Genomic DNA, 22,924 nt, shown 5'->3' with positions numbered 1-22,924 from the left:
TTTCCGCCAAAAAAAAAAGGAGGAAAAAAAGCTGTCTTGTTCCTGAATGAAGACACTGACCATGCAGCACTTTTACAGTCAAGTATAAGACAAAGGCAGAGTTTTAATCACTAGAAATACACGCAACAAAATGATCAAAATGTTAAAACCAAGTGAATAGACAGATAAAACAAGTAATTACTGGCAAAAAAATAATGAGGAAACAAAAGTGAGATAAATTAAGCAATTATTGATATTAAGAAATTGTGGAAATGAGATCACGAAGATTAGATTAGCAGTAGAATGCTGGATACTGAAAGCCAGTCTGAATAGATGTGTGTTTATTGTGGTTGTAAAGACATTGAAACTCTCAGCTGCGCTCATGTTTCACAGCTGAGAGCTTCTATTATTGGATAAATACATGCTAGTATTGTCAATATACCAAGATGTGTAAGACTCAGAAAACAACCTAATAGATTTACATTTTTTATTGCAATGTGATGGTTGTGACATGGCCTCCTTTATATTAGAAAAAAAAAGCACAACAACCAATGGGTGTTTTTCCAACAGGAACAGAATTAACTCCACCCACCAGGTGTTTTCACACCTTGTAACATTTAACCAAATCATTCTTAGAAGTGAGTGAGGTAAAAAAAAAAAAAAAAAAAAACACCACACACAGGCATGACTAGAAAAACCCATAGGATAGGTCTAACTGTTGGTAGCAAACATGTGAGTTATGTGTGGTTCTCCAAATGGGTAAATTTAGAATGAAAATACACAAAATACTCTCCACAACCAAGAAAAAATTTCCTTTATTTAAGCTGACAAAAATTTCAATCAACTGTCTGGATAAGTTCAGTTATGCAAAGTACATTCCCCGTGGTTTCATGCAAAAAAGACTCTGGCCTCTGTTTGAAAAAGTTTAGTTTTAGTTAACCCGCTCATGAATGCCAATTGCTCTTGTTGCATATGCCAAGATTCCTGAGGCGCCTGAAACAAAATCTTTAGTTGTGCTGATCTGCTTATGTGGGGCTGAAGTGGGTTTCTCAAAGAGGGAATTGTTGAGCTATTTTTTTTTTTTTACATAATTCCATGCTCTTCTTTTCCTGCCCTTTTAATCAAAATTGTGCAGTAGGTTTAGAGACATGGGCTGCACAGTGGCGCAGTTGGTAGAGTTGTTGCCTTGCAGCAAGAAGGTTCTGGGTTCAATTCCCAGCCCCGGTCCTTCTGCATGGAGTTTGCATCTTCTCCCTGTGCATGCATGGGTTCTCTCCGGGTACTCCGGTTTCCCCCCACAGTCCAAAAACATGACTGTCAGGTTAAATTGTCTAAATTGCCCCTAGGTGTGAGTGTGTGTGTGCATGGTTGTGTGTCTCTGTGTTGCGCTGTGACAGACTGGCGACCTGTCCAGGGTGTACCCCACCTCTCGCCCGGAACGTTAGCTGGAGATGGGCACCAGCACCTCTCCCGAACCCACCAAGGGACAAGGGTTTTAAGAAAATGGATGGATGGGTTTAGAGACACCACAATAGTCAACAAACAGATAAAAAAGTATCCAATCACTTTTAAAATAAAAAATGACCTGGGTTTACATGATGCAGAAGTGATTCCTTTCCAAACATTTTCATGGACTAATGATAAGAATGGTTTGTTGTTATGCGTTCGAGGTGCAGGGCGGAAGTACAAGAGCAACAAGAAAAGGTAGATCTCTACCAGTTTTAAGCAACACCCAAAATAAATCAGGTGCACTCTCAGTGGCCACAGAAAAAAGTCTAATTTCAGCATTATTTCAACTGTATTAACACACCATCTTGACAACGATAATGTTTGCACTGGATGTCTAAGTAGATGTTTTCTGGGTATGTTGACAACATTCCTTCTGAAGGTGTAGCTTCTATCGGTAAGCCTGAAAGAAATGATGTAGTCATGAGAGACAGTGGAAGACCTGTCAAACTGGTGCTCAAGTGGGTGTGAACACGCAGGGCTGGAGCTGCTATTAAATGTGCGCTTTGTGGGTTGGCTCAGAGGGGAGAAGCAGAGTTGTGGGAATATTTCCACTGAAACGGACAGGACAGTGCAGTAGAGGCAAACAAGCGTTTCTTTCTGCAGTGGACGGGGATTGATTTTGTCTGGATTCAAAATGGAATCAAATGGGGACTCCAAGAGAGACGGTGAGTAGGGTGGCGATAGTGAAACTGTTCATTACGTCATTGTGCTCAGTGTCTGTTAAAATGTTGTTTCTTGATCCACATTTGAAGTGCAGACTCTTGTTTTTGTTGCTATGTTAAATGAAAGTCTGTGTTCATATTTTTAGTCACAAAAATTCATATGTGCAAAGTAACAACTGGTTTCATTGCCTGGAAATAGAAGGATATTAGATTTTCTTGGAGATGGTTAAAATACCTTCATTTCCTGCTGCTTTCACTTTGTCGAGTGAGGATTTGTAAGGTAAACAGATTTTAAAGGATAAAAAACTGGTTTATAAACGGACATTAACTAAAATAATACATTATTTCAAGTATTTTAAGTTCATAGTCCCTGTGACGCTACTCATCAAGTAACACATTTTATTGTAAAGTTCACCATCGTTTTAAATTCTTTTATAATTTTGTGTTTTATTTTCAATTCTGAAGTATGACATTCATACCATTAGCAATATAACCAACAAACATTCCAACAAGGACAATATGAAGGGCATATTTTCTGAGCTGTGGTGAGTCAATGGCAAGTTCCCAAGTCTAATTCAGCGTATGCACCTTAGGGTTTTGGATATTTTTCTAAAACATAAAATGATTCTGATTCTAAATGAATAAATAAACCAAACAGATTTAAAACCCAGACCCACAGTCAATTCTGTAACTTATGCAGAATTGACTGGTTAATTTATATCAGTGCATAAGTTACTTAAAATAATATTTATTTTATTACTTTTGTAACCTAAATAATGTACTAACAAGGTGAAACCATGCCAATAAAATAAACCTATACATTCTGTTAAATATCTGAAGGACTAAGTCTGTATCAAAATGTTACCGAAATAAGTTTAGAGGTGATCAGCAAATTCAAAACCAACATTTCTTTGTTTAAAAGCTGTAATTCAAATATTTATGAAGCGTTCAACACATATAGCCTATTTATTAATCTATAGATCTAGTTTTAAATACATCTTCATGAACGTGGTGCTTGTCACAAATTCTCCTCCATAAAAAAAGAAGTTTAGTCATAAGTCGAGTTTTTAAAGATCCATTTCCACAATAGTATTTTAAATGCTTTGTTAAATGCTAATTATTTCAGTTGCAATCCCTGTAAATTATCGACTGTACAGCAGCCTGTTACCTGCTCACTCACTACTGCTGCACAAAATGCAGAAAAAAAGGTGATTGGAGGAGGTAGTCAGTATTACCTTTGTGAATTCACATATTATTTATTTTCCTTTATTTCTAGCAAATTGTGACTATTTGTATGTGGTGAAAGGGAACAAAGGTATGTCTTCTTAAGAACTTGTTTCAAATGACTGGATGCATATGACATAATAGCAATAGCAACATATTTGTCTAGTTTCATGTTTATGCTTGTTGCTCATCTGACTGGCCTCTGCACCTTTGAACACGTATCCTCCTCCTTCCAGTTCCAATGTCTCCTCTCTGTACTGTTTCCAGTCATATAACTAGTGTAGGACACTAGAAGGAAAAGATTTTAATATTTGCAAGAATGCTAGAATTACAGACTGTGACAAAAATCCAACATATGCGTGCCAAAATGCCCTACATCCTTTGCACAGACAATCCAGACTTTTGGGAATCAATTGCAATCATCACATCCTGTTATTTCACTCAGTGAGAGAAAACAAGGTCTTTGGTTTTGTTGGCGGGCAGAGCTGATGATCAGCATGCCCTGTCCTTGGTACGCCATGATTCACCTTCCGGGCCAGTTTTAGGCTGGGCAGTCTTCTTTCTTGTTCCAGATCTGCAACTAGTAACAGGTGATAGTTTTTGCTTGAATTCTAATCCACTCACTGTTTTGGAGTGATGGATTGGAAACTTTTTTGCTTTATTTACACAATTGATTCCCATTTTTTAAGAGCATAATATCTTTAAGAAGCACTTTAGAAGCACTTACTTTTGTAATCTAAATGACTTTGTTTTAACAGAACTAGCAGAGCAAGTCGTCTAACTGGTACATTTGGGTTAAAAACTAACATCATTTTTATCTCAAGCAGAAAGTCAGAAAGCTTCCACAACTAGCTTTAGGCTTTCAAAGACATATATTCATCACGTGACTTCACTGCCCAAACATGTTAGGGGATTGCTTTCCCCAACGGGCTCACAATATAATTTTAAAAAATTACTAATTTACTAATTTATAATATTATGACTAATACTATAACCAATAAAACTCACCAACGCTTTAAATGCGTCTTCTTGTTATATGTTTTTATGAATTTATATAGTTTCGACGAAATAGTACATGGGACAACACAATGTCGAGCAAAACTAACCGCAGATACATTTAGCTACTGCCACACGGCGGCGCCATTTTATGTCTCACGTAGGGGGACGTGCATATTTTCCAAACCTTTTCAAGGATAAGAACATTTTTATATTTAATTTATTTTGAGTGCAGTTGATCTTATTAAGTGTAGACTGTGAAATTAAATACTTCCAAGAAAATAAAGTAAAAAAGAATCAACTTTGTGTGTGTCTTTCCCAGAAAAGTTGAACCAAATGATGAATGTAACTTTGAGAATGAATTTATGCTCGTTTTCTACACCTACAATGTCTCTCCGAACATTTATCCACTCTCTGCGGTGAATATGGGTGCTATAACATAGCAACACATGTCAAGACCCGCCCCGTGAGGAGAGAGAGAGAGAAAAAAAACTTTTCCTCCCAGCTTTTTTTCTTCCTTACCGAGCTCAAATTTTACACCGAGCGGATCTTTTTTTTTTTTACACAGCAATGTCTTGCTTCTGTCTACGTCCTGAAAGGACAAACTCACAGGAGAAAGTATTTGTAGAGCACCGTAAAAAGGTCGCGCTGGAAAATGGAAAACGCCTGGGTGAGTCCTCTTTTTTTAAAGGTGCACTTGGAGTCAGGGGCGCACGCGCTTCAGTTGTTAAGCCAACACAAACAGGAGCGTCCGCGCATGCTCGGGGTGTTTGTGTTTGGAGAACTTGGATTTGGAAAATATGTTTCTCTTCTTATTACAAATCAGTAATCCAGTGTGTCCACATCTGTGTTTGTTTTGTGCACATATGTAAATGGTTCTTAATCGCATGGAGTGGCGCATTCTTTCCTCTGATGACAGACCAGGCTTCTGCCCGTCGCCTGTTAGACTGACATCCCCTGCACTCCCTTTTCGATGAGGGGAGGAAAAAAAACCCCCACAGTGAATGGTCCAGTGAAAATTCTCTTTGTTGTTTCCATTGAGTGAGTCTATGTGGCCTTTTCATTTGTGACCTCCTTAAAAGCCAGGGCAAGCCTGTGGCTGTTATTGTTTATGCATAAACAACAGAGACGTTTCATCTTTTTCGGGACATCAGTTTTTAAAGAGATACAGCCTTTTACTAGACAATGCCAAATGTTTGTTGAGGTTTTCTTTTGAGGTCTAACTTTCCACTTCCATTTTTTTTTACATAATATATCACATAAAAGAGAAAAAAATGTTTTAACTGTTGAGAAATTAGATTACTCCTATTACTCCTATTTATCCGTACAAACATATGGGCGTGTCTTGGATTCTGGGCTGACCCAGGGTTGTATAGGGCCTTAAACAGAATTTGATTTGTAATGCCTCTTCAATGGAGTGTGATGTTAAGAACACCACACACCAAACACACCTGCACCAACACTGCAGTCACTGGTATTGAGTCTGGAAAGTCAATTAGTCAATTGTTGGTTCCTTTTCACCTATGAAATATCTGGTCGCATTTTCTACTGTAAACTCCTCTCACTTACAAGGTTGTATCTAGTGCTGATATTCCTCCAACTTATTTGGGTTTTTGGAAATGGAATAAAAAAAAACTCCATTGCTTAAAAGCAGTCGCACATAATAGCTATCGGTTGTATTTGTAAAAAAACTGGGTTGAAATACTAACAAAAGATTGAACTCGTAGCATCACTTTATTACTATGTTCACGAAACATAATCATAAAAAGGTTTTTTCTTTCCACTTCCACAAAGTAAACTTTTGAATATAAAATTTAAGTTCCAAGCAATTTTAAATCTTGCTAAAAAAAAAAAAGTATTCACGCCCTTTAAGCTTTTCCACATTTCATCACGCTGCAACCAGAACCTTCAATGTATGTTATGTAATTTTATGTGATAAACCCACACAATATGGCTTGAAAGAAAATACTATTTTTTTCCATTACAAATTTAGACTTTTTTCAGCTCAACTTCTTCTCTTATGGTATATCTCCTCCAGCTTTTCTCATCCAGAGACTGTCGCTCTCCCTGTAGGGTTGTCCTGTTGGACCCAGTCGACCCAGTCTCAAGTCTTTGGTTGTCACTGAATTGGTTTTCGTACAGGATTTACCTGATTTTATCTGTATCCCTGTTCCCATCAACTATGACCAGCTTCCTTGTCCTTTTCTGTAGAAAAGAACCCACACGCACACCCACACAGTTTTGTCAGCAGATTTTCCCACCTCTGCAGAGGTTCTCTGGAACCTCTGCAATGATTTTAAAGTTACCCCCAATTCTGTTATATGAATTGAATGCAATTGATTGCACTGGATTTACATCAGGGTAATTAGGGGGCAGAGGGCTGACAATTGTTTTGTCACATTGTTCAGATTTTCATAGTAGAGAGGTTGAAAACCATGTATCTTTTCTTTGAGTTTTTGTAGTGCAAGTCAAATATGATGGAAGTTTGTATATGTAACATTGCATAATCTGAAAATGTTCAAGAAGATGATTACTTTTGTAAGGCACTGAAGGCGATGAGTTTCTGATATGAATCAACACAAGTTTTTTTTTTTTTTGTTTTTGATAATTCACTTATCTTAACCTACCTTACCAGGGAACATACCGGGTAAGAGTGAATACCTTCTCTTCAGGTAATTTGAGAATAACGACCAACCGTATTATTTCCCAGTAATTCTAAGAAACATCATGCCCTAGCTTGTCTCACATGGTGTAAACAGTGGGTCTTGCTATCAGATTCCTCGAGCCTTCCATCTGAAATTCATTACTCAGCTTTACAAGAAGCACTCATGACTTGGGGGGGCGTTCCTTGGATTCTAGAACTACTTCTTGTTTTCCTGGAACAATAAAACACACATCTCCCTCTTCTTTGCTGTCAACTGAAAAGCTAAACTAACTAGGTCGGCTGATTGACGTATATGTTGAAAACAATTCATTCAATGCTTCTGGAGAAACAAACCATAAACCATGTCAGGGAGGTTAGGGTACTATCCGTGGGGACAGGTCTGTCACGCAATCTTGCTAGCAATTTGATAAAGCTCCAACAGATTTCAAGTCTTTTCTCCTTCAAAGGTCACATACAGATTCCAATTCTATTTTGCAGAAACCTTGGTAAAAACAAATCATTGTTTTAAGTTGCATTGCAGATCCCAGCCCCACCCACAAAATACTAAGCATTCTCTACCCAGTATTATTATGGCTTCACACAGAGGGTTTGGCTTGTGAATCACTCGCAAAGCTGATAGCATGCAGTTTCCAAAGTTTATTACTTCACATGAATACTGGCTTACTGCAAAATCATGCTGCACACTCTGTAGCAGACAGCAAAAAAAATAAAATAAAAAATAGAAAACAATAATAGCTTAGAAGTTAGCAGGACATCTAAAACAGAAACTCTGCTATTGCTCCTGTTTTAGAACAAGCTGATATCTTTTGTATCCATCCAAGAGAGTCCATATAAAAATCCAAGCAGTATGAGAAACAAGTAGTATGAAAAATAAATTTATGTGATAAACTTTGGCCCTTTTAACAGAAACCGCAGCGTGGTGCAATTCCAAATATTTTATTGATCTATTTTACAGTTGCATCAACTTAATGTGTTTGCAGATTCAAGATGTAAATATTTGATGATTTTCTGCACAAACATACCATGTTAGTTCCGTTCGTGCGGAACGTTCTACCCAGAGACCCCAGTGGAGGAGCTTTCTTTGTCTGTAGTCAGGGCCGTGCAGAGAACACTAAAGGGGCAGGTGGTCAAAAAAAAAAAGGGGCACATCTTACTGCATTCTAGGACAGAATATTAATAAAGCCTCTCAGCTTTCAGAGTTTAATAAACAATGATACATTATAAAATTGTGAGATACACTCAAAGCTAAGGGAAATCTCCAGAGCATACAACTATACATATGTAAAATATTTTATTAGTAATTTCTTTCTGCAGGTCTATTTTGTTATAGGAAAGTATTGCAATATTCAAACCCGCAATTTAGCAAGATATGTACATCAGAGCTAGACCACCATATTTTGTCTTTACAGAATTACACTATTTAAAATATAAACAAGGGCACAATGCAACCTTTTAGTGGACTGTGATGTATAAAAAAGAGCTGCCTGTTTGCTACACTTGCAGTGGAGATGAAGACGGTCGATTCAGGAAAGCAGAGCTGCATCAAACTTTAAGGTGAAACTGCAGAAAAAAGAAAAACGAAAAAAACAAAAGCAAATATTGAATTATTAATGCACGTCACCATGAGAAAAGCCTACTGAGTTTTGCTTAAAAAACTTTTTTAAACATTTAAATCACACATTTGTCTCATAAATTGAATTTTTTTTGCAAAACAAACTTATTTGTGCATGTCATAAATATGATCATGCTATTCTAAGTTTTTGTTTTACTTGTGATTCTCACATGACCTCGTTTGCAGGGCCCAAAATTGCAACAAAAGATTTCTGATGTGTGCAAATAAATGTTTATGTTTGGCAAATAAATATCCATTAAGGAGATGGTGAGTTTGGGACGGACGATGTGCCCCGTACACAGGAAAGAAGCTTTTTAGTTATCTAGCTTTGCTAGCAAAGTCATTAACTAGCAGCTAGCTAATAGCGTAACAACAACAACAGCCTAATGTCTGTATGATAAAAATACTGAATCGATAGATAAGAACAGTTTCTCTTCACCTGGCTGTCTCCTCCCACTCAGTGGTTCTTCAGAGAAAGGCAGACGCAGAGGCCTGTCAGTGTCTGTTGTATTTCATTACCTCTCTGCTTAAACCGCGACTCGAGCTGAAGCAGAAACGATACTTCAACGTTTTCCGTCATCTGATCCACTTTATTCACCAAAAACGTTTTTTTAATTCACCAAAAACTGTTCTGTAATCTGGAACGTTTGCTACTTTGAGCTCCAGTTAGCCGCCTTATCTCACGGCGCGAGAGGCAACTGCGTCATGCGTCACGGGCAAAAGGTCAAAGGTAACAAGGTGACCTGCTTATTATGTTATACTAATAATAATAATAATAATAATAATAATAATAATTTTAGTACATGTTATTATGTGTCAGAAGAGGGCTTAGAAAAATAATTAAAAAAATAAAAAATAAATAAATAAAAATAAAAAAATTGACCAAAAGGGCACTTTGGGGCAAGAAGCAAAAAGGGCAGGTGCTCAAGCACCCCCAGCTCCCCCCTCTGCACGTGCCTGAGTCTGTAGTTGTATTGCTAGTATTGCTACTAGAACTAAGGGAAGCCATAAGGCTGTACTTCAGTGTCTCTGGAAGCAGTGGCCCGATGGGTGAATCAAGCAGATAATATGGTTCTTTCATAGAAATGGAACATGGAAATTGCACTTAGTATTTTTTTATTTCAGAATAAGATGAAAAATGATGGCTAGGAAAAATAAAAAAACAATCCTTATTGTTTCCATTTTACTAAAGCTACTTTTTAAGGGATGAAAATCTACCTTGTACGTCTCTGAATTAAATTATATTTTACTTGCAGATTATTTTGTAAATTGCAACTTACAACTTCCAAACCTCAAATAAGTCCACCCACGTATTGATGCTTACAAAATGAACCTCATGGTATACTGGTGGACTTTAACATACAAAATGAAATTGCACTTAAAGAGAATTCTGAATATTTTATTGGGAAAACATAAAGAATATGATTAGGAACCAGTGACTTGAAAAAGTTTCCACTCTTTTTTTACTTAACAATCTAACTTCAATGTGATAGACTATCAAAAACTTGCAACAGGAAGAAAAACTCAAACGGCAACAAGAAAAAAACTGAAGGAAAGCTTTAAGAAGCCTGCTGTGAAACATGGTGGTGGCAGCATCACACTATTGGCAATTCTGCAAGAAAACCTGTTAAAGGCTGCAGAGAACCAGACTCTGGAGGAGGTTCTCCTTTCAACAAAACAACAACCCAAAGCAAAGCCAACAAATTATGAATGAATTTAAATGAATTACTTACAACTAGGGGGGCACCGACTTGTCGGCCAGTTGATTTATCGGTGCAGATCTCGTTCATTTTTGGGAGATCGGTGATCGGCCAATTTTTGCATGTGAAGCAGATCTTATCCACCGATGTTATCAACCTCGGCAAAGTCTAAAAATCAACCACTATGCTTTTCTTTTCTCCCATGAGAGAGGTTTGACTGGCAAATCCGCCGACCAGATCATGTCTGCACATTTACAGTTAACAATAGTTAACCCATTGTTGCCAATTCAACAACTTTCTTGATATGTTGAGCAACGTTTCAGGCAAAAACTGGTATCGGCCAGAATTGGTAAGTTGGGCTTTTTAAAAGATTGGTAATCGGTGATTAGCCAGAAAACTGCAATCGGTGCACCCTTGTTATAACAATGGCATTCACAGAGACTCTCCACTCAAGTCTGGTGGACCCTGATTGATTTTGTAAAGAAGAGTGGACAAAACCTTTAAAAAAAAAAACCTGTATTTATTTCAGTCGTTTTTCCATGCACGTCAAAAACACACATTGTGCTGAAAAACAGACAAATAATTTTAAAAAAAGCAATAAGCAAAATCAAGGCAACCTTCCAAAAAACATTTAGTCCCAGCAGGATGTGTAAACCAGCTGGTTACCTCCAAATGGTGCTCTGCTAAAATTATTATCTTTCTTTTCCACTTCTCCAGTTTAATGTTTTACCTGTTCATTTTAGCTTCGTAAATATCCAGTCATTCATAATAATTCTGATATTTCCTGTTTCGTTCCAAAATGTCTAGGTCTGAAAGACGATGAGGACCTTCGGTTCCTGCTGGACGGCGCGAAACTCACCAAGATTCGCTCGAAATCCTGGCAGAAGAGCCGCTACTTTAATCTGATGGAAGACTGCAGGACCATTTTGTGCACGTCTAAGAAACTTGTCAAAAAAGACAATACCTGTGAGTTTCATATTCCTTTTATCATATGATTCATAAAAATGAGATAAGTCTTACTAAAGAAAAATTACCTTGTGCAGTACATCTCGCTTTTTCATTGGCTGGACACCCCTCTGGCTTTTTCTGTGTCAAGTAAGAGCACTCCTTTCAGATCAAAACAAAAGCTTCTTGCTTCATTGTGTGCACACACACACACACACACACACCCATCCCTCAAATTCCTCAGGCGAGTATGTGAGAAATGTTGGTGGTGGAGTAAAAAACAGCTCACACATTCATCATGGTTGGGGCAAGAGACAGACTGGAAAATCTAGTGTACATCCTGAATATGTGTGTGTGCCCGTTTGAGTTATTTTCCTTCTCCTGGTGCAGTGATCCCCTGTCAGACTGAGAAAGACTATATCTTTCCCTGGGTCTCTGGTGGCTCAGGTTTCCCTCCCACCCCAGCGACAGCCAGTGCTGCCAGGGCTGATAACCTCTGTCCCGAAGCCTGAGCTTAGAACAACAACAGAGCCCGAAGCTGGTCTTAAGGTGGTCGGTGTTTTGTTTCAGGTCTCTACAGCATGTTTTATTGTTTTTGTGACAGCCAGAAAGCCAAAGTGACATCCCAGCTCAAAAGTGTTGAGGTTTACTGAGGAAAAGACAGTGAGTGAAAACAAGACCTGGTTTTAACCACATTTGAAAATGGATGTGTACAGATCAGTGTATGCGTGCGTTTGAATTTTATCAGTTTAAAACCACAAAGTCAAGAGTGTAAATGTGCATCGATGTTTAGTCTGAATTATAGAGAGAGATGATCTTGAATTACGCACAGCCATTGAATATTATCTTTTAAATCTCCTAGTGTTTCATTATCATGCACTAACAGGTTTTTCATGCCCTTTGGAATAGAAACAGACACACAGCATCTCAACCACTGTGGTTAACAGCGTGCATCTGCTGTTTGCACATTCTACCTTTCTTTCATGCGAAACTAGTTTCGAGTTCTTTGACAACTGAGTCTTGTCAGTATGTAATGGTTGTTATGGAGTCACAGCAACTCAAACCCTTTTATGTTCTCAAACAGAGAACATAAAATGTAATCTTTTATATTTAGTTCACTGCTAGGATAAGATTGCTCTAACTGTAGATGTGAGGATGTTTACCCAATTAGAGGCAAGTAACTGTTTTTTTTTTTATTTCTGAAGCTCAACACACTTTTGCTTTACTTGAATATTTTCCACCTTTCCTATTTTTAAAATTAAGGCTAAAACTGAGATCGTGTTTTATTGTCTCACACCATAATTGTTTTTTTTTACTGTAAAACTGGAATCTTTCATTGAAAACTAAACATTATCAAATTAGTGTGATTGTTTTAACTACAATGACATGTTGAATCCTCTCCAAGAGAATATGCTAACTGTAAAAAATGCAGCATTAAAATCTTGCAGAAAAAGTACAGCACTGAGCTAGACCAGAAATTAGCAATTAAATTTAGTAATTAAATTTTCCAAGAAACAACATTTGCCTCTTGCAACTTAACCACCATTGGGAAAAAAAATATTAAACAGTATTAAAATTAATACATCGTTCTCTGTGGGAACACAATATAGCAGTAAAATATTTGCTCCAACTCTTACCAGAGTTAGTAGCTGTTTATTGTGGTCATTTCCTGACTTACGGATATGAACACACATGCTTTGCGTGAATAGCAGGCTCTCTTATCTTACCCATTTTGAAGATTAGCTAAAACAAATTGGCCTCCTTGTCATGTCACATTTATACCCCATGGAAACCAGGAGTCATGAATTTCTACTTAAAATTTTCTTGAAAATCGTCAATGTCTTAGCTGCTATGTACAAACATACTTCCATTAAGTGCTGCAGCGACATGGATAGGATGTAAACATCTATACATCTGCTGCTTTCCTTTATTTTCTGTTGGATGCTTTTGCATTGAGAAGTCCCTGATCAAGTTTAGATAAAAACAAAAGCAGATATTTTTGTCTGGTAGTCGTTAACAGCAAAGGATGAAAAATGTGGTAGATGTAGGTTTGCATATTTAACAGCAGTTCCTGTCAATCACTTAAAGTAGGTCTTTCCTCATGAAAAAAATATTTAATTAAGTTTAATTTCTTTTGTCATACAAATTCTTAAACCCGTTTATCTTCTCTTGAAAGTTTTTTTTTTCACAATTTCCTTATTCATCCAGCAGACTCCACAAATTTACATTTAAGAGTTTTTTGTCTTGCTGTTTGTTAAAAAATTACATCGAACGAGAAATCTGCTCCTGCTGTATTTGTTTGCAAAAGTCTGTTCAGATAAGTACTGTAAGCATGTGTACTTATCAGTGTTCAATTCTACAAACAATATTGGCCAGTTATCTAAAACTAGCATTGTAGCTGAGCTTTTAGTCTTTCTTTTTATCACAAGGTCAGTCATTTCTCTTTAGTGTGGTTACGTCATGTGTGTTGGTGCCTGCTCTTCCGCAAATTAAGCTGCTCAACAAAGGAACTGGCTTCAAGTGTATGGGCGGAAACAGGCTCCATGTGTAGAGACCTTCAGTCCTGCTGTCTGGGTCACATTGGTGATAAATCAGTGTCTTTTTAGCATAACAAATACCCCCTTTTAATATTTTCGTGAAACCATGTTTGCTAGTTGGACAATGCAATTACCAGATATCCTCTGTCATCCTCTGTCCACTTACATCTTGTCTCCCAACAAAGATGCAAACACTCAACGTTGTTGTTTTCATGTTGTTTCTGCTTCTTATCATCAAGTGAGCCTCTCCCTTCGATGATCATTTTATTATCCTCTGTTTTTAGAATCCGCTGTGGCGCAAGGAAAACATTACTTGTTTTCCTGCTGTTTGCACATTCTACCTTTCTACCAAAGGTAGAATGTGCATGATTATTAATTGATTATTAATGATCAATTATTAATAATTGATTAATAATTACTTAATCAATTAAAAGACGGAAAGGATTGCTGTAAATTTGATCTAATTTTATCTCTATAATACTGGAACTATGAACAAGTATCAAGTCTGAATCAGTTCCAGCATAACCCAGCAGTGAGAAGGAAAACAGTTTCTCTCCTTTATTAATCTTGGGGTCGTGACGCCTGCTGTTGCTTGCCACTGGAAGTAATAAATCCGACTTCTTCTGTTAGCAGAAGCAGGCAGGCCGACGGCCCTGAACTGGACAATCATTTTGTACCTCTTTAGAAGTACAAAAAATTGCCAGTCTGCCTCTGCCTGAAGACTCAGGAATGCCAGTTGCGTGTGATAAGGTCGTTGTGTTTAAATCTAAAAAGTCCACCAAGAAAGTTTTGAAGGGTCTTGGAGGAAAGGAGCTCTGCGACGTGAAACATCTAATCTGTGTGTTTGTGTGGAACACATTACCCACCTCTGCTCTCTCAAATAGTTCTGTTAAGCACTGTTGTATCTTTTTGCATCATTTCTATTCTCACTCACTCTCGCTTTTTTCTTTTCATTTGATTGGCATCAACCGTTTCCACACTGAGGTGGGCTCAGACTTCATGGAAGCACGTGACTTTTCTCAAACACTTATGTAAGAGGCCTCCAAAGGCAGCTCCCTCATAAACAAGAGTTATCTTGTGGATAAGATACAAAAATAGCCCTGTTGTGACCAAAGAGAAAAGTAGTCTTTTACAACAAGATAATGACATGTCGGAGGAAGGTCTGTGCTTTAGGTGATAAGAATGCCTGATGGGTACCAAAAGCCTAAGACCGGATCTTAAATTACAAATAAAGTGATCGCTGTCAGACAACTTTGCAACGATTTATTTTGGAAGAAGTCCAAAATCCTTTAGAAATAATTGTACGTCGGTTTTAGACCCCAAACGCCGTCTTAAACTTGCCGTAAGTTTAAAAGTTCAAATGAAGTTGGCTTTATAATTAATTAGCATAGCCATGTTGTCATTTCTAAATCCAGGTTCTAACAAACGTCCTGCTATCTCCACACAGTCCTCATTGATGACATCGAATCTGTGCGCAAGGGCCGCCAGACCGAAGGACTCAAAAAACACATGGACGCTGACGAGGAAGAGAAGTGCTTCTCTATCATGTTTAAGGGACGCAGGAAGAACCTCGACTTCATGGCGGACTCTGAAGAGGAGGCCCATCGGTGGGTCACCAGCCTAGAGAAACTCATGAACCATGCGCACAACCTCAACAAGAAGCAGAAGAGAGAACAGTATCCTTAATGTGATTTGATTTCAATTATTATTATTATTTTCATTTCATACATACACCATTTAGTTTGTTACTTTGATTAGAATGTTGTTTTGTGCACAGCGACATGTAAAAGCACATATAGTTGATGAGTTTTGTCACAACTAGTAAGTTCTGTTGTGGATTTATTTATGTATTTACGTATTTTTGCATGTGTGTTATACATTTAACGTGGGTGCATCAGTTGAGATTTGGTCTCTAAGGCGGTGCTTATTTTTTTGTAGTTTTGTTCTCCTGTTGTAAACCAAATCCTTACATCTGAGTTCCAGTTGGTTCATCAGCTGCATGCGAAAGGCAGACAAGAACAAAGACAACAAGATGACCCTGAAAGAGCTGAAGCATTTCCTGCGACAGGTCAACATTGAGGTGAATGACACCTATGTGGAGGAAATATTCAAGGTGTGGCCTTCTCAAATTTCTCTTCTTTTTGAGTAAAACCAAACCAGTAAAGTTAGCAGTTTATTGAAGCCCCATTGTGCTTACGCAGAAATGTGACACGTCAAATTCGGGTACCCTGGAAGACTTGGAGATCCAGGAATTTTATAACCACCTGACAAAGCGGGAGGAGATAGATGTGATCTATGCGGACTACGCTAAAACAGAGGGTGAAATGAGCGCCAGGGACCTGCTGGATTTCCTGCTGAATGAGCAGAGGGAGCAAGCGACCATGGAGAGTGCGCTCAAGCTGATTGAGAAATATGAATTGGACGAAGCAGGTTGGTGAACGTGGAGTGGGACTGTTGGTTTTCAAAAGTTAGGCAAATCTCACCAGATTTGCCTTGCTTCAAGGGTTATTCAACTTATTGTGCTCGTCCTCACAGCAAAACAGAAGAAGCGCATGACGAAAGATGGCTTTGTAATGTACCTCAGCCAGGAGGATGGATGCATCTTCAACCCAGCTCACTCACCGGTGTATCAGGACATGAGTCAGCCTCTCAATCATTACTTTATCTCCTCCTCACACAACACCTACCTGATGGAGGACCAACTCAAAGGACCCAGCAGCACAGAGGCCTACGTAAAGTAAGCGTTTCAATAATGTTTGTTGTCAGACGAAAATTAGAAAACATTCTCAGTTTTAATCTGCTGTCTGGGTTTTTCCAGACCTGACATTTCTTGAGTCTGTCCAACAACTATCTACTTTGCTTAATGCACAGTTCAATGAAATCTTTACGTATATATTTTTGTTCTCAGTGAGTTAAACATTTTTGGACAAGTCTCCGTCTGGCTCTCAAAGAAGCCGTTCTACTGAGTCCGCTCTTTTCAGAGTGCTCAACGATTTGTTGTTGTACAGGGATGAAGAGGAACCTTGATCCTTGTCTCTGTGGATCATTCTGGAGGATTATACGGACCTCCAGACTGATGAAAACCTCAATTTACTTTCTGCCCCAGTATTAAATACTGGGACTGGGTTTTGAGTGTAATTTATCATTTGATCCAAATGACAGAGGTGTTGCTTATATCCAGCCTTTAGTAATGAAGGAAACTGAGAGCTATTAAATCCACTGCTGACATAAGGACGATTAATCATAATCATAAATCCTTGCATCCCTTAATAAAACTTGATTATTTGCTGATTATTATGGACTCCCCACATATGTCTAGTGGTTGTTTCAGTTAAAAGGAAACAGATCACTCAGAGTAAATGGATGGAAAAGGTAGTTTTACTCACTCCTCTTCTTGCAGAGCACTGATGAGGAGTTGCCGTTGTGTGGAGCTGGACTGCTGGGACGGACCAAACGGAGAGCCTATAATTTATCACGGCTACACTCTGACATCAAAAGTCCTTTTCAAAGAAGCCATCAGGGCCATCAAAGACTATGCCTTCAAGGTAAATGAAATGCTTATTTTGCCTCTAGGAGAATAAAAAGCTTTGAACGGTGATGGTTGATCTTTTGCTACCCAGACATCTCAGTACCCCGTGATTCTGTCCCTGGAGAACCACTGCACAGTGGAGCAACAAAAGCTCATGGCCCATCACTTAATCGACATCCTGGGTTCTGCTTTGGTCACAAAGCCTTTGGGCGACACCATGCCCGCCAACCTCCCCTCACCAGAGGTATGTAACCTTTAAATTCTAACTCAGGTTAGGTTTAATTCGATGTGAATCCTTGCTATGAATATTCTTTATAATTAAGAATCAAAAGATGACCACAGCAAGTTAAGCTGCCCTGCCAGGTTTTTCTCTTTCCAGGTTACGTGAGTGTTAAAAGCTAAGGGGAAAGGAGTGAAACTGATCTGATTAAACTACAAAAATCTTAATCTTAAAAGTTGGAGTGAAATAGATCATTGTTCTTGTGGTCTTTTAGCCATAAGATCTAAATGGTTTGAAACTCCAGAAGGAACATTGTTGGTTATTTTTCCAAATGTGTAAAGCTGGAAAAGCTTGACTGAATGAGGAGTTTGCTACTTTGATGCTTAACAAATTGTCCACATTTTCTCCTAAAGATATTACAGAAGATGCTATTTATAGGATTTACTGGATACAAGTTTAATGTCAAAGGGTGGGGTGGAGGCAAAGTAATATTTATTGGATGGCTGTGGCACTGTTGGCCTCAAAGGACTGTTTTACAACACTGTTAGCAAAACCACATGCTATTTGCTGTACAAAATTAAGAAATATGTTTCCTTGCTCCTTCATGACATATATTAACAACTGCGCAACAAAACACTGAAGCATATTTTGTGTTTGTGTTTAGGAGCTGAAAGGGAAGTTCCTCGTCAAGGGGAAACGACTGAACAAACTGGATGCCGTGTTCTCCAACAACAGCACCACTGTTGATGAAGACACGGTGTCTGAGGAGGATGAGGCTGCAGATTGTAAGGAGAACGATCAAAAAGATCAAAAAGCAAAGGCAAAGGTGAGTCACATGATTTGTACCTGTAAAAAATAAAGAACTGGTTTGACTAGTTTTCCATTTTCTTTCAGAAAGCAAAGATCAAACTCGCCAAAGAACTGTCGGATATTGTCATCTATTGTAAGAGCGTCCATTTTGGTGGGTTCGAACATGCCAAAGACAACCAGAGCTTCTATGAAATGTCATCTTTGAAGGAGAGCAAAGCCTTCCAACTGGCTGATGCTTCAGGTAAATTAAGAAACTACAAGTGGTTGTGAGAACAGTAAAAAAAAAAAAAAAGATTTAAAGATTTGCCCATGATACAGAAAAGCTAGTACAAGGGTAGCAACAGAATATGATACATACTCAAAAATATAACTATAACACTATATTAGAAGATACGTAGTCATTCTGTTCTCACTGTCTGTGATTAAACCAGATCAAACTGCCAGCTGTGATTGCTACAATTAATCAGATCATTCTTGATGCAAGATAAAAAGAGGCTAATTTGTAATCTAAAGTCAGATTTTTTTTTTACTTTTTGCTTATGTTCTCCTACAGCCACTGCCTTCATCCATCACAACATGGACAAACTCACCAGGATCTACCCGGCTGGCTCGAGGACGGACTCCTCCAACTACAACCCTGTTCCTATGTGGAACGTTGGCTGCCAGATCGGTATTCTCCCTATAATTCAGTCTAGAATATGACATAGAATTCTTAGCACACTGAATAATGAGCAGTGATTTACTCGGATCCTTGCATCTGACCTTTTTTTTTAGTGGCGCTGAACTTCCAAACTAACACTAAAGAGATGCATCTTAATCAGGGCCGTTTTTTGCCAAACGGATTTTGCGGATACATCTTGAAGCCTGAATTCCAAAGAAGCCCGTTGTCTCAGTTCAATCCCCAATCTCTCACCGAAGGGCCATGGCTAAAGAAGAAGGTCCTCCATGTCCTGGTGAGAGTTAACCTCAAAAATGTTGCTCCTGGTTTATTTAGGAACATGTACAGTATGTAGATATAACTGAGTGGAAAGCTGGTTCCCACTTCAGCTCTTTCTGCCAATGTGGTGACCATCTAGTCCTCAACCTACTATCCAGGTTAAGTTTTTGGATCAGAAATCCGGACTGTGAAAGCGATGCTTCTTAACCAATCAACGTGATAAAAAGTATGAAAATAAAATGCTGAGTTAAGAATAAATTTCATTGTTGTGAAGAGCAGGATTTAGGAAGATAGTTTTGGGGTACTTCTAACGCAGGGTTCTTTTACATGTTCAAAGTACGTCATGCTGGATCAGAGATGGGTCTATGACATAAAAAAAAAAATACAGCCATATTAGTTTAGGAAAATACAAACCTGGATAAACTACAGTGTTTACTGAACATCTATTCAAAAACAGGGACTCAGTTTCAGAGGTTTGTAGTAATGACTTGATGATTTTACTCTAAATATTTTGTCTCTTAACACAACAGGTGATCTCAGCTCAGCAGTTGCCTAAACTAAACAAGGATAAACAGAACTCCATAGTTGACCCTCTGGTGAAAGTGGAAATTCAGGGGGTGGCAGCAGACAACGACAAGAAGACGACGCACCACATCGAAAACAATGGTGAGCGTAACTCCCAGATGTGTACATGCACATCTCAGGGGATTTGAGTTTCATTGAAAAATTTCTTTTTCTGTTAATAAATGCTTCACAAGCACTTTGCCACCACACTTTTATCCCTTGGCCGCAGTTTGTAGTATTGTTCCCTTGCAGCAAGAAGGTTCTAGATTCAAATCCCGGCCCGGAGTCTTCATGCTTGGAGTTTGCATGTTATCCTTCCACTAATCTTTCCACTAATGTGATTATTACAGCACTCTGTGAACAGCCAGTTTACTTGTCCATGACTATATGGGTCACACCCTCATTGAGAAGGGTGTCAATGGCTACGTCTTCCTCTTGACTGTTCTGTGAATCATAAAATATACCTAAAATAACAATTATGTATAAATATCTTCCTTTAACATTTTTTGTATATGACGAATTGATCATTTCTAAAATAAGTCCAAAACGAGTGTGCTGCTGACCTAAAGATCTGCTCATTGCAGGGTTCAACCCCACGTGGAACACGAAATTTGAGTTCCCCATCAACGTTCCCGAGCTGGCCTTGTTGCGGTTTTTGGTGGAGGACCATGACTCCGCGTCCCAGAATGATTACGTCGGGCAGTACTGTCTGCCACTCACCAGCGTTCAGAACGGTAGGAAACTACAGCAACATAAAGAAGTGCAACAGAGGTCAGATACTCTATAGAGGACTCATATTGGCAAGGAAATATTAACACGTCAGAGTATTTCACTTCAAACATTTTTTATGTTTTTGACATTTTCTAAATCATGTGACTTCAGTTGTGCAAAAAAATCTGCTTTGCTGACGAGGCTGAAGTTGACTTCCTCTTTTCCAGGATATCGCCACGTCCCATTGCTCACTAAGAGGGGCGACATCATTCCCTCTGCAGGGCTGTTTGTGCATATCATGCTCGAGGACCAGAAGTAGGATCTTATAGGGTAGGAAGCCTTCATGCAATCAGGGACGAGTTTGAACAGCCAATGACAGAGCAGTGACTAAATATTGCAACTAGGTTGGATAAAACCTCATACTGGAAACCTTCTGTCTGTTCTTTATTACTTTTGACATATTTGTTTTGAGCTATTATTCAATTTCACCATTATTATGAGAAAGGGAGAGTCATTAAAGCTGAGTGAATGAAACAAGTTATTTAATGACAGTCATTTAACTGTATTATGCTCCCCTAGGAGAATAATTATTGTAAGTTTTACATAGGTGCTTTCTTCTAACATGCAATGCAATCTTTGAGTCTTATTATATATCGTCACCTTCCTAAAAATAATAGCCTAAGTTATTGTTTGCCAAAAAGGGATTTTGGTATAAAAAGATTTTTCACTTTTGGCTAAGAAGGCCGTTATTTTAGGAAGGTGACAATATCAAGAAACAACCATTTGTGCATTTATTGTGTTTTTTCTAGACTTTATGAGTAGAACAAACCTTAATATATATGATTGCAAGGATCTGTACTAGGAATGGGCTGGTTACTGGTATCAAGTAACACCAAAGTGTTCAAAGGTCACGGAATGAAAATTATGGACAATTTCCTGAGATGCCACACCATATGGATCTGGTCCAGGTCCTTGACCTGTTGCCTTTCACTGTACTAAGCTGTCTGAACAAACTTTACTACACTTTTTCCACTCTGATAAAAAAAACAGAAACTTGTTGAAAATGTTTTAAAAAAAAAAGTTACAAAAAAGGACTAGGATGTAGTAGCTACATGGCATGGTTTTAAAACAACGGCTGGCAGGCTACGAGCCGTTATGATCCGTTGATGTTGGGACTTTTAGTTTAACTTATGTTTCTGTTTTTAACATCTCTTATTTCTCTATAGCAGTGTTTCTCAACCCTGGTCCTCACCGCCCCCCTGTCCTGCATGTTTTAGGTGTTTCCCTTCTGCCACACACCTGAATTGTATCTCTGGGTGATTCTGCAGTACTTGATTTTCATGCAATCATTTGAATCAGCTGTTCTGGAATACAGGCACATCTAAAACATGCAGAGCAGGGGGGCGGTGAGGACCAGGGTTGAGAAACACTGCTCTATAGCTTACCAAAAACAATCCAAAGCTTTGCTTTTGTTTTGGATTTGTTTCCGCAAATTAGCATTTATTTCTCTTTATTGTCTATATTGAGGTTCAGGTTTCTTTCCTCCTTTTTTTTTTCATGTGCCATCACCCTCTCCTCTGCACAGCTGATCCTATACCTCATCTCTCCCATGCCTGTGTTTTCCCTCCAGTTGTTCATCTTTTGATTTATCCTTCTGTATTAATATTCTTTGTTTCCCTGTTAGTTGGATTCTCACATGTTCTGAATCCACTAGTTCTTTCAGTAAGGCTTTTGTATTTCTTTCATTAAACATTGCCATCATATTGCTGTCTTGCCTGCATTTTGGTCCGACCCTGGATATCAGGCAAGCAGTATTTTTTTAAGGAAGGCCGATAGCCGTTACACGTGGGTTTCAAGTGTTACTTTATGAGCAGAATGGCAAAAGGGTGCAATAATATATGTATTAGGGACTTAAAAACTGCTAACTTTATACATTTTTGTTGTATTTATTTGAAATGTTATTGTGGTGCGACACTATCATACCATTCCATGCCTTGTCTGTTATTTTACTTTCTTAAATAGTAATAATCTTATCTTTTTAGAGAGTTTATATGCCTTTGTTCACTTTTTCTCAAGCCAAAGTCTTGTACCGTAGATAAGACTGTCTTATAATTTACATTTTACAGAGACATCATGACTAGATCGTACAGAATTACAATGAATGAAACCAAACTTAATGTCCTGTATTGCAATTGTCAATGTCAATGCTTGTTTTAGTGGCAACTCTGTGCCTCCAACGTGTTAGCATTTGCACTAGTTCACGAATAAAAGCAGCTTTACTCTCTTATTGGTGGTTTTCTCTTTATTTGTTACATTTTTGATTA

General features: G+C 38.3%; 1 protein-coding gene across 2 annotated transcripts; it reads left to right on the top strand.

The window, feature by feature from the left end:
• The first annotated feature begins 1,990 nt into the window (after window positions 1-1,990).
• On the top strand, window positions 1,991-22,887 carry plcd1a (phospholipase C, delta 1a). Of its 2 annotated transcripts, none has more exons than XM_008396204.2 (15): window positions 1,991-2,153; window positions 11,155-11,313; window positions 15,277-15,505; window positions 15,813-15,942; window positions 16,031-16,259; window positions 16,365-16,566; window positions 17,230-17,374; window positions 17,450-17,602; window positions 18,243-18,404; window positions 18,473-18,629; window positions 18,942-19,058; window positions 19,163-19,341; window positions 19,856-19,991; window positions 20,474-20,623; window positions 20,828-22,887. In XM_008396204.2, the coding sequence occupies exons 1-15, from the start codon at window positions 2,123-2,125 to the stop codon at window positions 20,917-20,919; spliced, it is 2,271 nt and encodes a 756-aa protein (XP_008394426.1). In that variant the 5' UTR covers window positions 1,991-2,122; the 3' UTR covers window positions 20,920-22,887. The 2 variants fall into 2 exon arrangements, with proteins under 2 accessions (XP_008394426.1, XP_008394425.1); XM_008396203.3 differs by lacking the exon at window positions 1,991-2,153 and adding an exon at window positions 4,883-5,040.
• Window positions 22,888-22,924: the final 37 nt, after the last annotated feature.

Source organism: Poecilia reticulata, chromosome 20 (assembly GCF_904066995.2).
Source record: "Poecilia reticulata chromosome 20, P_reticulata-male-v2, whole genome shotgun sequence".
Lineage (NCBI taxonomy): Eukaryota > Metazoa > Chordata > Actinopteri > Cyprinodontiformes > Poeciliidae > Poecilia > Poecilia reticulata.
This window is presented reverse-complemented; position numbering and strand designations above follow the sequence as displayed.

What these genes read in the sequence shown, in the direction of transcription:
- plcd1a (XM_008396203.3), top strand. Translation starts at nt 4,941, where the DNA reads ATGTCTTGCTTCTGTCTACGTCCTGAAAGGACAAACTCACAGGAGAAA. An exon ending in GGAAAATGGAAAACGCCTGG is followed by an intron (nt 5,041 to 11,154) that starts GTGAGTCCTCTT and finishes CAAAATGTCTAG; the next exon opens with GTCTGAAAGACGATGAGGAC. An exon ending in GCACCACATCGAAAACAATG is followed by an intron (nt 19,992 to 20,473) that starts GTGAGCGTAACT and finishes TGCTCATTGCAG; the next exon opens with GGTTCAACCCCACGTGGAAC.